Here is a 13,806-nt window from a genome sequence, read left to right as displayed (position 1 = left end):
GAAGTGGAGAGGCTTCTGTTCACGTCGAACCAGATGGGCACAAGAAGGATTTGCCTTGTGCTGTTAAAAAGGACTTATGGAGCTCTAATGTTTTCCCCTGCAGTTTCAGCAGCACCAACTTAGGTGACTTTTCCCCAAACAGTCTTACTAGCACTCCTTTTCAAGCCCCACAGGTTGGATCCAGTGCAAAATTTCCACTCGTACAACAAAAAGACCAGTAGCCACTTCCGCCTAGTCAAATTCCTTGTATCCCCCCTGGTGTGTTGCCGCTTGCATAAGACCTTGCAAAACCAATTTCTGGGCACTCAAACACAAAGAGGAAAGGAAGTGTAAGGCACTGTGCAAGCAGAGCGGTGCTGGAGTTAGTTTCAGGTGGGCAGCAGTGTTGGTCTGAAGCAACAGAGCAGTTTGAGTCCAGTGTGCCTGCACACCAAAGCTTATACCCAGAATTAAACTTTGTCGGTCTTAAAAATGCCACTGGACTCAAGCTCTGTTCTGCACTTTCTGCTTGCGCATTATGGGATCCAAGCTACCATTTGTGTCCCGTGCACTGATCACGTGCCCATTCTGCATTACTGACAGCTGCGTCAACCAATACGGTTTCTCTTCAGCAACAGTCCCAAAAGCTGATAACTGTCTCATGTGCCTTTATTTTGACTCATTCCTTCTAGAGGAGTAGAATGAATTAAATGTTAGCTGTCAAACCTTCGGTGAATGTGGCTAAGTAGATATCACCCTACACACCCCCTCTCCTTCTCTCCCCCACCCCCGCCGCGCTTAAAAGCACCGGTCTGTGAAATAGCCAGCTAAACACTTAAATTCATTTAACCACAAGGTAACCATATCATACAAAAGGGTAAGAAAGCCGTCTGACCCTCCCCCCCCCACATCAGTATATTTTAAGTTCCAAGTGTAGCTACTGCATACTCAAAATAAATATATTTTGGCCATCTAACACAGGAAAACGTGCATTATTTTAGGATTTGGCTATTTAAAATCTATTCTCTTAAAAAGTGCCGTTGTAAGCAGACAGCGAACTCTAACCTTCTTCAGAGCTTTCTGCCCAAGAGTCCTCTTGACACTGCACAGCTAAAAACAGCATAGTGCCCCTGCATTATGTAAAGCACCCCAATGTTAGTCCCTAATGGGCATCAGGAAAGGAATCTGCTTTTGGTCTTCACTGCCGCCCTTCGAGAGTGCTGAAGCTCTCAAGAGCCCATTGCCTGGGGCCAAACAGACACAATGCCAATTCCATCATTAGACTGAAAGCAAGAGATTCTCAGGGGTGGGGGGAAAGTGATTATCTTTTTTGCAATGCTGCCTCTTCCGAGCACAAGGTTCCAAACACACGGCTTAAAAACACAAAATTAATGCTTTTCTGGTGTGATTAAAAAAAAAAGGAAAGGAAAGAGCTGGCCGTTAAAACACTGGCCCCTGTACATTTATCACTTTTGCCAATAAGTTAAAAAAAAGTCTGTCGTTCGAAACCGAAGTCACAGTTAAAAACGTTCTCCGTACGTACGTCAAGGCGGGAGGGCAGGGCCTTCTGCTGTTCCGGCGTCGGCATGGAGGCAAATTTCTGCTCCCCACCTAACCGGGATCGGTGCTGCGGTCCCATCGGATGCGAGGGAAGCCGAAGTCTCTTTGCAGGCTGCAGTTCCTCAAGCGACAGAAGCACCTTGCCCCCCACCCCACCCCGGTAAAAATGCTTCATTATTCCTTGGAAAAGTGCCTTAGAAGCGGAAAAGGCCTGCAGGCTCTGCCTCTATTGGCTGAGCGACAGAAGGCAAACCCGGCTCGGCGTCACCGACGTCAATGAGCCCCCCTGTCGTTGGCCACGTCTTGCAGGCGCCGCAGGAGGGCAGTGTGGTTTTCAGGGCACATGCGCTTGGCGGGCGATTCGGCCCCCTCCTCCAGGACGATGCCCCTCTTCTTTGTCGCTGTCTCCCCAGTTCTAATCATACTGTTGATTTCTTGAAGCCTCTGAAACAGAGGGGAGGGGGGGGGGGGGGGGAGTTCAGTGTGGCTGACTCAGGCCCAGTCAAGTCTAGCCACGTCTGTCCCCTTCCTCGAACACTGGGGACGCTTCCACAGAATAGCTGCACCGCTACCTTAAGCCTCCTTCAATACGTAGTTATCTAGCAAAGTTAAATAAGTACCGAGCCATCAGTTCTGTAGATTAGGCTGAACGCTCAAAAGACCTGATAGGCTGTGCAAAGGGCATGGTGCCTGCTGACATCTTTCCTGGTGCCAAGATTTTTTTAAGGAAGGGAGTGGGGCTCTTGGGCCACTGGAGATCTGATTAGCTGTGCAGATGACAATAAAGTAAGTTTAACTGGCAGCTGCCACCACCGTGCGGTGGCACAGAGGATTTATCCTCTGGTTAGCAACATCTGAGCTGAACAGTACGGCTGTCAGTTCTAGCCCCGTGTTGGTGTGAGCTACCAGCCTTGTCCCTAGCTCGCCGTCCACCCAGCGGTTCGAAAGCTTCGGCGAGTAGATAAAATGGGTACCACTCCTTAGAGAGGGTGGGCACACCAAAAACCCCGTGGGGGAGGTGTTAGCCGGCGACCAGAATGCTCAGCTTGCAAGATTGAAAGCCTAAGAAAAAATCTCTTTGACTCCGAGAAGCCTGTAATGGACTGTTCCGGCCAGGCGGTGGCAGTGCAGCGCTGCAAGACCTGGAGAAGCTGACGTCATCTAGCCGAGCCGAAGTGAATATGCCGACGGAACACGTCTGACCCGCAGCTGAACAAACCCTCGCCGACTGTGAATGTGTGTGATTTAAAAGATATATGTTGTCCTCCCTTACCCCATACATCATTGTTAGTCCCGCGTGAATGAGTAACTGTAAAATCGCTCAGAGCCAGCAAGCTCTGCAGGATTGGGCGATTAATAAATTGAAAGATTATTATTATTTCCCCTCTTTGTTCCCCTTCCCAGTGTATTTTTATATCACCCCTCCCCCCCACACCTGTGGGCTTCCTCTGTGGGTGTGGCCCCACCTGCTGCGGCAGCCGTTTTGTGACTGTACCACAGTCCCAATGACGCCCGGTGGCTCAAAGAAAAGTTGGGGGACCCCTGAGCCGCAGGCGGACGACGACCCCCGGCTCTCACCTTGGACGGGCTGCTGCTGAAGTAGTAGAATATCTTCTCGCGCGGAGAGAGCACGGACTCGTTTTTGTGAGGGGAGATGTAAATCGGGTGGTTCTGGGACAGCTGGATTTTGCGTGGAGAGCTGCTTCTCACGAACGGGTACGGAGACAGGGGGGGAGCTTCACCCTGTGGAGGGAAAGCCTTGAAATGAAATCTGCCCCCGTCGTCAGCAGAGAAACCCAGGGCAGAGGGTGTACTCGGGCCCTTCCACCTAAGGAAGTGTTATGAACGGCAGAGGGAGGCAGTGGCAAACTACCTCTGCTTCCCACTTGCCTTGAGAGGCCCTTGCTGGGGTTGCCGTAAGTTGTCTGTGACTTGCTGCCACGTTGCACATACGCGAGAACACAGTTTCTTAGGATGGATACAGACCACTTTTAACACTAGGAGCTAAATGTGGTGCTGGTAAGTAGCCAGGGGAATCCCTTTGGAGAAAGCACGCAGGGACAAATTGTAATCTTCACAGTCAAGGCTATCGTTCTAAAAACAACCCCTCTTCCAGAACTGCCAAGTAGACAGGATAAGGAAACCACCTGTATTTATAAGAGAAAGGTTATGGTCAACTTACTCCATTGGTCGGGGAATACTTCAGGGCAAAGTCTTTAATGCGGTCTGTGTAGACATTGTTATAAAACTGAATCAGGTCCCCTCGCTCTTCTTCCTCAATATCACTGTTAGCCCCGGTCAGACGGGTTGGAGTCGGGGGAGCACTACTGGGTTGGGGGACGGGTAATGTGCTGCTAGATCTCATCACCGGGCTGGAGTCTCTGCTTGCTACAAAAGGCACAACAAGGTTTTAAGACCAACCGGATTACCAGCTGTATTCCTTAAAATTCCTCTGAGAAAAGCATATCCTCGCACGTCCTTTTATCTGACATATTAAAACATCCCTCCACATGCTATCATAGTTCGACATCTTCTTTACTCTCCTGCCCACTGGATCTCAGATTGGCTCCCATCAGTCTCAAAACTCAACTGGTCCCTACTGCTTATTTTATTTATTTCATTAGATTTCTTAACCGCCCCTTCCCTGCTTACGTGGGGGCTCAGGGCGGTTTACGACAGCATAATTCAATGCAATTTTAAAACCAATTAAAGCTACAAGAATTCAATATTAAAACATTCAGCATACATATTTAAACACTTTTTAAAAAACCAAGACGGCATATCTAGCATTCGGATTATCATAGGGGGGAGGGAGCCAGGTAGATGGAAGGGAACCGTCGCTGGCCTCAACCAAAGGCCTGGCGGAACATCTCTGCCTCGCGTGCCCTGCGGAACTTTAATAGATCAGGCAGCGCACGGATGTCATTCAGCAGAGAGTTCCACCCGGCGGGGGCCAAGGCTGAGAAGGCCCTGGCCGAGGGCAGACGGATATCTTTGGGGCAGGGAACGACATATATAGTTAGTGAGGCTCTCTGCTTTAGAGTTTGTCTGCTTGATCGACAATAGCCCCTCACATACCTTTCTTATTTATCTTCATTAATGGATCTCCAAGGCAGCTTACTATTGCCAGAAAACAATAAGAGCCTCTACACGCTACACTATTGACTAAAACGATACGTGGCTTCATACAGAACACATCCTCTTGCTTGTCTTTCGGTGGTCAATAGGTCAACACATTCTCCTGTGCTCCTTTTACCTTTGGTGTCAATCCATTCCAATTTGTAGTTCAGTTACAATCACTTACTTCTGTCCTTACTCCTTCCGGTTGGAGAGTTCTGTTGACTGTCGCTGCTGCCTGAACGCCTTCGTCGCCGGCCCTTGATTAGGACACTTCGATACACCTTCAAAAAGACAACACTAATTTTAGCACACCTTGTTGTCCATCATGTCCCTGTGGCAGACAAAAATAGTGGCAGTGAAAAACAGGAACTTTTCTGCAATGTCCCATAAGTGATGGCATGCTCCCTCCATGGAGTTTTTACTCAGGGTTCTTCAAAAAAAAATCTTACTCTTTCAGCAAACATTTGGCAGAGCCAGTGCTTTTTTTTTTTTTTGGCAGAGATTTGGTTTAGGATTCTTAATCATTACTACTGTGCATTATCGCTTTACAGATACCTGTGTTTAATTGCTTTGAACTGCTAAGAAGAAAAGGATTTAAAAGAATTTAAATAAATATGTAATTGACAGCTGTATTTGGTCTGAAATGGTATTAATTCAGGGACAAAATCTGCTCACGTGGCTCTTAGCTTGTGGCTGGGTCCGATAGCAGCGCATGATGTTCTGAAACGAAGTGTCTTCTTTTGTGACCTAGAAATATGAGAGGGGAATCTGCTTGGTTTGTAAGTATTACTCTCTCATTCTTAAATCACAAGATCTCCCGCCATTTATATTATTTAGCTAAATGGGTGTGTTTCTTTTAAACTTTACCTTTGCTATTACATAAATTGCACACATTAACAGCTGGTCTAAGTGTCGGTCCATCATCAGTTCGGAGCACTGTACGAGGGAGAACTCAAAACACGTCCAGATCTTCTTCCTCAGATCATCTGAAATATCCAGTTTGAGACAAAGATCCCGCAGACGGACGCTCGCCAAATGGAACACCTGGTAGAGGGAAGGGAGACCACAAGGGCCAGTCAATCACTATGCTTTTTTAATCATCTGTTTCTCCAAAGAAAAGATGAAAATATCTTATTCATTATGAACAACACAGTAAATTAATATAATGGGGCTGCTAATCTACTGTGCGTGGACTGTATTACTTAACAAATCTATAGGTTTGTTAAATAATACAGCCTGGCTGGCTGGGCAGCGGTGTTCTGCTGTGTTCCGTGAAGAGCTACATTTTCTTTTCATTTTTATTATGTGTTATCTACTCTGTTGGCCCGAACAGTTGGGATTTTGGCTTTGTTTTGTTTCAAGGCAGCTGCCTTGGCGGGCTCAAGCGTCTTTTCTTTCCAAGATGTTTTTTTCTATGTCCACAGATAAGACACTGGGGTTCTGGCTGAGCTGAGAACAGTCCTGTGGCTCTCCTTTGCTGCCCAGAGTGTCTTATCTTATTTTTAGTTTTATTATCTCTGCCAGGTGTTTTGCTGACTGGTAGCTATATTGTTAAGAAGAGAGTCAGTTACAGGCAGTTGCTGTTTTGGCTCCCTAAATTCTTCTTAAAGTAGGCTTCAATAAGGCTGACGCCAACACAAATGCTGAAGTCCCTTGCTTTGAGAGCTGGGTATAAAGCCTGAGAAGGGTGGTGGTGGTAAATTCTGCCTTGTACGTGAGATACTGTTCCTTTGCATTCCTCCCCTTTGGGCTAAGAGTTTAACTTTTAATTTATTTCCTCTTTTTAAGCCATAGTTTTCAAGTTTTAATTTATGTTTTTAAAGCTGAGTTACCACCTCTGCGGCTAGTTAAAAAGCTGGTTAACGACCTGCTAGGGCGTTGTCTCAAGCAGGCTGGGAAACTCTTGAAAGCTGCGTGGGCCAGGGATGATACTGGAGAACTGCTGCCCGCCACACCCCCAGGCCTGCTGCTGTGGTAGCTGTTTTATAACAATTTTATAATAATCCTATAACGTAGGGCCCTTTTTGTAGCAGGAACTCCTTTGCATATTAGGCCACACACCCCTAATGTAGCCTATCCTCCAAGAGCTTACAGAGCTCTTCTCACAGGACTACTGTAAACTCTTGGAGGATTGGCTACATTAGGGGTGTGTCGCTTAATATGCAAAGGAGTACCTGCTACAAAAAGAGCTACAAAAAAACGGTTTAACTAAAACTTTAACATATAAGACCAACTTAGTCAAATCGGGGTCCCTCGATTTTTGTCCTTTCCTCGTACCACCATTTTTACTTTATTTTATTGCTTTACTATTTTACATTAATACTTATTTTATATTCAACTCCAGTCCGTACTGATACCTAACTCCAGCTAAATGTTACACTCTCCTTTTAAGGCTAGGATGGGAATCAAACGTAGATACCCCTTCGAAGAAGGAATATAATGCGTAACAAAAGAGAGCGGGCTAGAGGATTTCCTTGGGACAGGAACAAAAAATCGTTTCGATGTTTTGGATACGTCTGAAGAAGAGTTTCGGCAAGATAGTGATGAAGTGTTGGGGGAGAGCAGAGGCCCTAGGGCAGCAGCCAAGGGATGGAGCGAGCTGCCATTACACTGCTCTCTGTTAAATGATACAGATGCTGAAACAGGTGACCAGGAGTTGGAGGAGTGCACAGGACCTAGAGAAACAGTCACGGGAAGAAGTGAGCTAACATTACAATATTCTCTACCAGGTAATACGGATGTTGAAACAAGGGAAGATAACTTTAGTTTATTGGCAGCCCAAACGTATCTTATTGCAAGATTTCCTAATGAAATTTATGAAAAATCAGATGTGCTGACTTCTTACATCCTTCGCAATAAGAAGGGAGGGAAGGAAGCAACCAGCAGTCCCTTAAATCTCTGTCCATGTAAATACCCACAACTGGGAACCAAGTGGAGCCAACAAAACCTGATTTTTTTAAAACCAAGCGAAATTATTCTTGAAATCTTCCCTTATCAAGGCAGAGATATAAGCCGGCAGAACAAGTGACAGGCTAAAAGACACCTTAGCTATTTATTAGGAATGCCAACAAGGAAGATATTCATGGAGATTAGAATGCTCAAGCTGCCCGATGTGTCACCAATCAGTTTTGCTAATTTTCCACTCTAGATGTATTCCGCAATTATTGCAGTCCAAAACTTTTGAAATGAAGCCTTTTGGCCTGTGTATTAAAAGACATCGTAACTTCAAACTGGGTTCCCTTTTGGAGGACAGGGAAACAAGACCAAGGTGGGAGGCAAAGCAACCAGAGAGGAATCAGGCTTCGGCCCACCATTCAAGAGAAGATTTATGTAAATGCATAAAATCCTCAGATCTGATTTCCTTTTCTACAATTTCCGTTCCCTTTAACAGAGCCCTGGATTCAGCACTCTAGCTTCCAGACAGCCAAGATTTATATTTGCATTAACATATTCAAACATTTTTTCAAGAGCAAAAACCTCCTGCCCTGACATCAAAGACTAAGCTAAGTTCCCCAGGATATCTCAACGAGGTAGCTCTGCGGAGATGAAGGAGGGGAAGAGGGGGAGAACAGAGTCCTATATTGGTTAGCTGCAGCAACGTCTGGGACGGGTAGAGGATGGGACCTGGCTGGCTAGGAGGAAAATGGGGTGATAGGATAGGGTGCACTTTGTAGATTCAGGAAGGCACTTGGTTGTTGGGAGTACACGACTGAAGAGGCATTACAATAGCCTCCTAATCCAGGATAAGAAATGGTAGGAGGGGCCCTGACCTGGAAAGCCCAGGCAAGCCCGATCTCATCGGATCTCGGAAGCTAAGCAGGGCCAACCCTGGCAAGTACTTGGAAAGGCAACGTCCAAGGAATACCAGAGGCGGGACGCAGAGGCCACCTCTCTGCAAAACGTCAAAGCCCCCACTAGGGGTCGCCAGAAGTCTCCATGACTTCTAGGCAAGCACACAAACACACACACATTATATATATAAAGAATGGTAAGAACATAAGAGAAGCCAATGTTGGACCCAACGTTCTCTGTCACACAGTGTCCAAAAATACCAGGTGCCATCAGGAGGTCCAGCAGTGGGGCCAGGACACTAGAAGCCCTCCCACGGTTGCCCCCCCCCCCCAAGCACCAAGAATACAGAGTATCACTTGCCCCAGAGTTCCTATCTAGGAGAAGATTAAAACAGAGCTCAGTCCGTGAAGGTACTTGTTAACCTTGAGTACTGGGCATTAAAGCTCAGCCTCTGTGAACATTCACCCCAGGCTGAAGTTCACTCAGACCGGAAACTGTATGGATTTTGAACTGCCACCGGGGCAAGGCAAGATATTCCAGGAGGGGGAAATGCACGCTAGCATTTTCTGCGACCTGATTCAAGCCACGTTAACTGTGTAGCAACATGGTGACTTCCCGTGTGCTGGGTGTACCTTTCTAAAGAAGAGCGAGAGGGAGCCGGCCTTCCGGGATTTTGGCGGCTGCTTCGTCCGCTGGTCCCCGGGAAGAGTGATCTGTTGGACGGCAACCTGGCCTTGTAACTGCAGAGCTGCCCCAGCCATCTGCTGTGTGCTCAGGGTCCCGGTGAGGCTCTGTGCGCTGAGAGGCTGGATGGAGCTGGACAGCGGCTGGGCCTGCCCACTGACGTTGACCTGGACCGGGATGAAAGTGATCCCTCCATTTTCATTGGCAATGCCTACAAGAGCAAGCAGAAAGGAGAAATTAATGGGGGGGGGGGGGGGGCGGCAAACGCTTGAAGGCATTTGGATCAGTGAATGTATGTGTTCCTTTCAGTCTCTCTCTCTCTCTCTCTCTCTTCCCCCCCGCTATCTTTCCCTTCATAAGCTCCCCTGCACAGGGACCAGGTTGCTTCGCCCAACAGGAGAGCAGTTCTCTTGTCACAGCTGATTTCCAAAATAAATAATATATGGCCAATTTGCATCCTTTTGTTGATTCAGGGCATTCTCAATCCACTTTTCTCCACTGAAGCACGGAATCAAACTGGCATACAGTATTTTACCACCTTTTCCACACACATGCTTGTTATTATTTTGTAAATAGCCATGTAAATCGACAACTCAGCTGCTTATGATCAGTGTTAGCTTATGGAGACGTGGCTATTTGTCAGCAGTATATTAGCTTCCTCTAGTGGAAGCGGGACACCAGCACATGAAGTCTCCAAAGGACTCCTCCCACCCAGAGGCTGGAGTAGAAGTGGGAGGGATCTTGGGGAACACTCTGAGACGGGAACATCCTCAGTTTGCACCCGTTATTGGGAATGTTCCCTCTAAGCTGTGGAGTCTTGTGAGCAAAAATTCTACTTGGTGAGCGACAGGCATTAAAGCTGTGAGCGAGCGACTTGGCTGCTGCATCAATTAGTTTGCTCTGGAGCCATCCTTCCTGAGTGAAGACAAAAATGTATGAGCCGGAGGCTAAAAAACTGTGAGCCAGCTCACACTGACTCAGCTTAGAGGGAACACTGGTTACTGGTATCCCCAGCGCCTCCTTGACCATCTGGCCCTTTTACATGCCAAAGGGGTACAATCCCCAACTGGTGAAATGAGTCATTTCATCACAGCGAACTTTCAAAACAAGATAATTTTTAAAAATACATTCAGCTACTGGGTGCCTGCTTTTCTCCAATGCAGACCCAAATCAGCTTACAACATTCTCTTTTCCCATGAAGTAGGACAGGCTAAGAGAGCAAGAGAATGACTGACACAAGATCACCCAGTGATCATCCACAGTGGAGTGCCAGTGTTGTCTTAGGTCAGGAAGGACCAATGCTCTAAGCTGTGGAGTTTTGTGAGCAAAAAAATCTACTTTGTGAGCTACTGGAATTAAAGTCGTGAGTGTGAGATTTGGCTACTGCATAACTTAGTTTGCTCTGGAGCCATCCTTCCTAGGCTAAGACAAAAATCTGTGAGCCAGAGGCTAAAAAACTGTGAGCTAGCTCATACGAACTCAGCTTAGAGGGAACACTGGTGAGGACTTGAACCCAGTTCCCCCAGAGCCTAGTCCAACACTCCAATCAATATGGCTGCATATAGTCATTGTATTTGCCTCTGGAGCCAAGACGTAGCTTGCAGACTGGAAAGCCAAGGTTTGTTGACGGTCTTGCCTTGCCCCACTTCTCCTTGGCATTACAACCCAGCATTATAGCCCATTCTTAGAGGAACACAAAAGAGAATATAGCCAAAGGTGACTTCTTAAGCCAGTGCTCACAAGACTGAACAGAACAGGAACCAGTTGCGTGTGCCTACACCTGGCTACCCCTACATGCCTTGACTTTATCTGTGTTCCTTTGGGCCCATATCCCCACAATTCTCAGCCGACTGATGGCTCCGAGCACGATGGTAAGAGACAGCATTAACGCTTTCCTTACCTTGCACCGGTATCGTAACCGTCTGCCCATTGTTTGCTGTTACAGTTGCTGTTGCCACAGTTACTAGAGTCTGCCCATGCACTGGAGTGACCGGAATCGTATCTGGGGAGATGTTCTGCACAGGCACGGTACTGATCACAGGCGGCTGTGAGACCCTCACGGGGGTTCGAGTGCTGTCTGTGGGGGTGTCGTTATCGACGAACAGTCTTCTCCTGGTAGGGTTACCTGCAGGAGAACTGTATCTTTCATACAGTGTGGTTGGAGAAGATGCAAGTCCTGGAGGGATGGGAAGAGGAGAGAAAAAACAGGGAGGGAGAAAAAGGCATATAAGGAACAGCACCTCCAGTTAATCCCACGCAGGGATTCCAAACAAAACGATCTGGTGGTTGCCCAGAAACAGGGTTTTTTTTTTAACCTTGTCAATTTCATGCAATGGTTTGTTTTTACATGAATATAACTTTGCAAGGGGACTGCTGTGATTTTTATCAGGCAATTTGTCCTCAACTCTTTCCTCCAACATGCTCAGTACCAGCTACACATGGGTGCACGAGGAATTAATATGGGGCACAGTCCTCTCGGATAAATTGTTACAGCATAAAGTGACACCCAGATTCCACTCCGAGTATTAATAACACTTACCCTTTCCTAGTGCTCCACTTTCTACACGAACTTCACTTATCCTCCTAGGAGTTAAAGGAGAACCTGACACACTGTTCCCATCTGGCCTTTCAAAATAGTGAGGTGGCATTACCTAAAAAGAAAAAAAAAAGATTCCAACAGCTTTAATATTGGTCAGCCCCAATTATTTAGATTTGCTGCCTGTGGTCCAGCACGGTTGTCAGGGAAATACACTGCAGGCTTGCACACTCCCCCGTCTTCCTGTTCAGAGGTATCTCTCTCTCCTTTACAGCTTGCAGTAACCCCCAAGAAAGTCTGCGGCCAACCATGAACACCGGACTGCTGGCAAAACCTTTTCCCTACCTCCCCTGCACAGCCTTCTCTCCCCACCGTCGTGCAGTCTCTTTGCCCTGCCGCTGTCTCTTTGCCCCATTAGCTGCTTTCCAGAAGTAAGTGCCTGCTGCAAGCAAAGCCTTCTGAAAGTGCCATCCTGCAAAGAGGTAAAATTTGCAACTGCCCTGCCCATTCATGTGCGTTCTATGTGGGGTCTCCTACACTGCGGAATGGTCTGCCTGAAACGATCAGGCATGCTTCTATCATTCTGCAAAATGTGGAAAACAAGAATGTTTTTTTAGAGGGCTTTCCTGCAGAAGGAACAAAACTGTGGTGTAGTAGTTCAGCTCAGAATTTAATAGGAACAAAGTCCTTCCTAAACTGTCCTGTTGCCTCAAACATATATGTTTGCATGCTTTGCTTGGGTCCCCCCCCCCCCCCCCCCCCCCCTACAATTTCAGCCCAACTTCACTTTTTGTCTTACTAGGTATCCTTGCTGTCAGATCAGAACGTTACCATATTTTGTAACCCATTTAATTTTTTTTTTACCATAATATTTTATTGGATTTTAACTTAAAACATAACAAATAAATACAGGTTCTCAAACAACATCTTAACAATTTCTCATATATATGTCAGTGAGTATACAGACTTCCAATTTAACTTACCAAAATACTGATAGAGGTTTGCTAGCTTATTAATAACAATGAGTATTTTGCTGTACTAATCGCTTTCCAGTCAAAAGATTCAAAGGTTAATTTGTCCACAATTGGATACCATTTACCAGTTGGGTTCGTTAGTTCACATTCATTCTGATCACTCGTGTTAAAAATGGAAACAGTTTCTAATAAAAAAATATTCCCATACTTTAGATAGCCATAAATTAATTGTCGGAGGATGTTCGTCTTTCCATTTCTTAGCTATAACATTTTTTGCTGCTGTAAAGAGCAGATTTATCAGTTTTCTATGTTTGTTAGGAATGACACTCTCCGGCCACAGATTTAGCAACATTAGTCGAGGATCTAGGGGAACATCATATCCTACCAGTGTTAATATTTGAGATCTTACCTGGGACCAAAATTTGTAAATATGTCTACACGACCACCATGTGTTAGAAAGTCACCTTCTCACCACAAAGCTTCCAACATTGAGGCGATATAGTTGTGGACATGTGCGAGAGTTTGACCAGGGTTAGATACCACCGAGACATTACTTTAAAGGAAGTTTCAAGAATTTCTGCTGATTTAGATAGGGTAGCGTGCGATTTCCAAATTGAGGACCATTGTTCCTCAGTTAGCTGACTGTTGAGATCCGTACACCAAGCTTTTTGATAACTAAGATTTTTGTAACCCATTTAATGATACAACAAGAAGTATTTTTTTTTTAATCATTCTTGTAATCTGACTTAGGCCCCAATAAAAAGGGTATACTAGAAATGAAAATAATAAATATATAAACAAACAAGATATGGGGACAGGGAGATGAGGTGAGTAATATTAAAGCTATTGGCTTCTGGATAATATTAAAACATTGGGAACACAAATGGCTGTGTTCATGTCCCTCTGATCAGCAAGCAAAACCCCACTAGCTAGAACCTTAAGCATCAGACAGGTTAAGCAGCAATAGCCTAGCGCACTGGTTCCTAAAGTGGGCAATGCCGCCCCCTGAGGGTGCTGGAACAATCCCGGTGGGCGATCGGAGCCTTGGGTGCAATTGGGGGGTGTTGAATACAAATAAGGGGGGGGGGGGGGAAGCATAAAGAAAGAAGAGTCCAGAACCTATCTAAAGCAGCCTTTTGGCGGTAGGACAAATAGGTTTGG

The 13,806-nt window shown here is 46.2% G+C and overlaps 1 protein-coding gene across 1 annotated transcript in view; it reads right to left on the bottom strand.

Annotated features, from left to right (window-relative positions):
- Positions 1 to 445: 445 nt before the first annotated feature.
- RBL2 (retinoblastoma-like 2) overlaps positions 446 to 13,806 on the bottom strand; it is a 27,990-nt gene continuing 14,629 nt past the window's right edge. The window contains exons 14-22 of the mRNA XM_015422215.1: positions 11,675 to 11,786; positions 11,036 to 11,311; positions 9,084 to 9,346; positions 5,527 to 5,703; positions 5,335 to 5,406; positions 4,844 to 4,940; positions 3,722 to 3,927; positions 3,118 to 3,282; positions 446 to 1,983 (exon numbers count right to left, since the gene is read on the bottom strand). Coding sequence (XP_015277701.1) covers positions 1,813 to 1,983; positions 3,118 to 3,282; positions 3,722 to 3,927; positions 4,844 to 4,940; positions 5,335 to 5,406; positions 5,527 to 5,703; positions 9,084 to 9,346; positions 11,036 to 11,311; positions 11,675 to 11,786 — 1,539 coding nt within the window. The 3' untranslated portion in view covers positions 446 to 1,812. The remainder of the gene's footprint in view (positions 1,984 to 3,117; positions 3,283 to 3,721; positions 3,928 to 4,843; positions 4,941 to 5,334; positions 5,407 to 5,526; positions 5,704 to 9,083; positions 9,347 to 11,035; positions 11,312 to 11,674; positions 11,787 to 13,806) is intronic.

This window comes from Gekko japonicus, unplaced genomic scaffold (assembly GCF_001447785.1).
Source record: "Gekko japonicus isolate JY-2015 unplaced genomic scaffold, Gekko_japonicus_V1.1 scaffold1051, whole genome shotgun sequence".
Classification (NCBI taxonomy): Eukaryota; Metazoa; Chordata; class Lepidosauria; order Squamata; family Gekkonidae; genus Gekko; species Gekko japonicus.
Note: the sequence above shows the minus strand (reverse complement) of the source record. Positions and strands in the feature narration are given on the sequence as shown.